At 54.4% G+C, this 903-nt stretch overlaps 1 protein-coding gene across 1 annotated transcript in view; it reads left to right on the top strand.

Annotated features, from left to right (window-relative positions):
- Positions 1-166, top strand: part of LOC104465447 (mitogen-activated protein kinase kinase kinase MLT-like) — a gene marked incomplete at its 5' end in the record, with an annotated part of 31,498 nt that extends 31,332 nt beyond the window's left edge. Inside the window, 1 exon segment of the mRNA XM_010078494.1 lies at positions 19-166. Within this exon segment, the coding sequence (XP_010076796.1) occupies positions 19-166 (148 nt within the window).
- Between the last annotated feature and the right edge of the window lie 737 nt (positions 167-903).

Consider the following 903-nt stretch of genomic DNA (forward strand, 5'->3'; position numbering starts at 1 on the left):
GCCCCCGCAGGTCGAGAGCGAGCCCAGGAGGGGCGAAGGGGAGGGCAGAGTCAGCGAGGGGGGGTGGACAAAGGTGCAGCATGTGAAGAAGCCCCACAGGCAGACTGCCGGGAAGCCGGGGAAGGAGAGGCCCAGGGGGAGCTGGCGGGGCCGGAGGACGTTCTGAGGGAGGAATTTGCCCCTCTATTTAACTGGACGTTCAACCTAGAGAAGATACACGCGCTCCTATTTAATTCACCGCACGGAAGCCAGGGCACCACCTCCCTCGCGGGCTGGCATGGCCCAGGGCCGGCTGGTGGAAGGGGAGAGCTGCCCGCCTCTCCTCGTGCCACGGTCAGCGGCTCCTGCTGCCAGCGCCAAGGGATTTCATCCGATCTCCCCTCCCTTGGGCTGCTCGTGTTCTCATCTGACTGGATATCCACTGATCTGCTCAATATTTCAATAATAAAATGAGTAAGGCACAGCTGGGTGCCATAACAAAAGGCTCTCCATTTCATCCTCAAGGAAGGAGTTGCACTGCTACATCTCCCCTCGCCTCACTTATGTCTCCAGACACCAACTCCAGCTCTGAGCAGGGTCTCCTCACCCCTTGTTCTGTCTTCTTCTGCTGGGACTATAGGTAGAGGTGATATTTTTATCAGACCAGCATAGTCTGAAAAAATAGGAGTGCAGGGAGATTTTTCTTCAGGTACACTCCAGTAGCTTCACTTCTCCACTTCTCAGCTTGCCATCCCCTCTCAAGAATTTGCCACCTTGCTCTTTACTAAAAGCCCCAACACCAGCTACCTGACACCACTGAGCACACTCTGTCACATATACCGTTGTTGTAATCAGGAGAAACGGAAACTAGGCTTTATTCTCTTGGGGAAGAAATTAAAATAGAGGGAGAAACAGGCATTGCCT

The sequence above is a fragment of the Pterocles gutturalis genome, unplaced genomic scaffold, assembly GCF_000699245.1.
Source record: "Pterocles gutturalis isolate BGI_N339 unplaced genomic scaffold, ASM69924v1 scaffold3413, whole genome shotgun sequence".
Classification (NCBI taxonomy): domain Eukaryota; kingdom Metazoa; phylum Chordata; class Aves; order Pterocliformes; family Pteroclidae; genus Pterocles; species Pterocles gutturalis.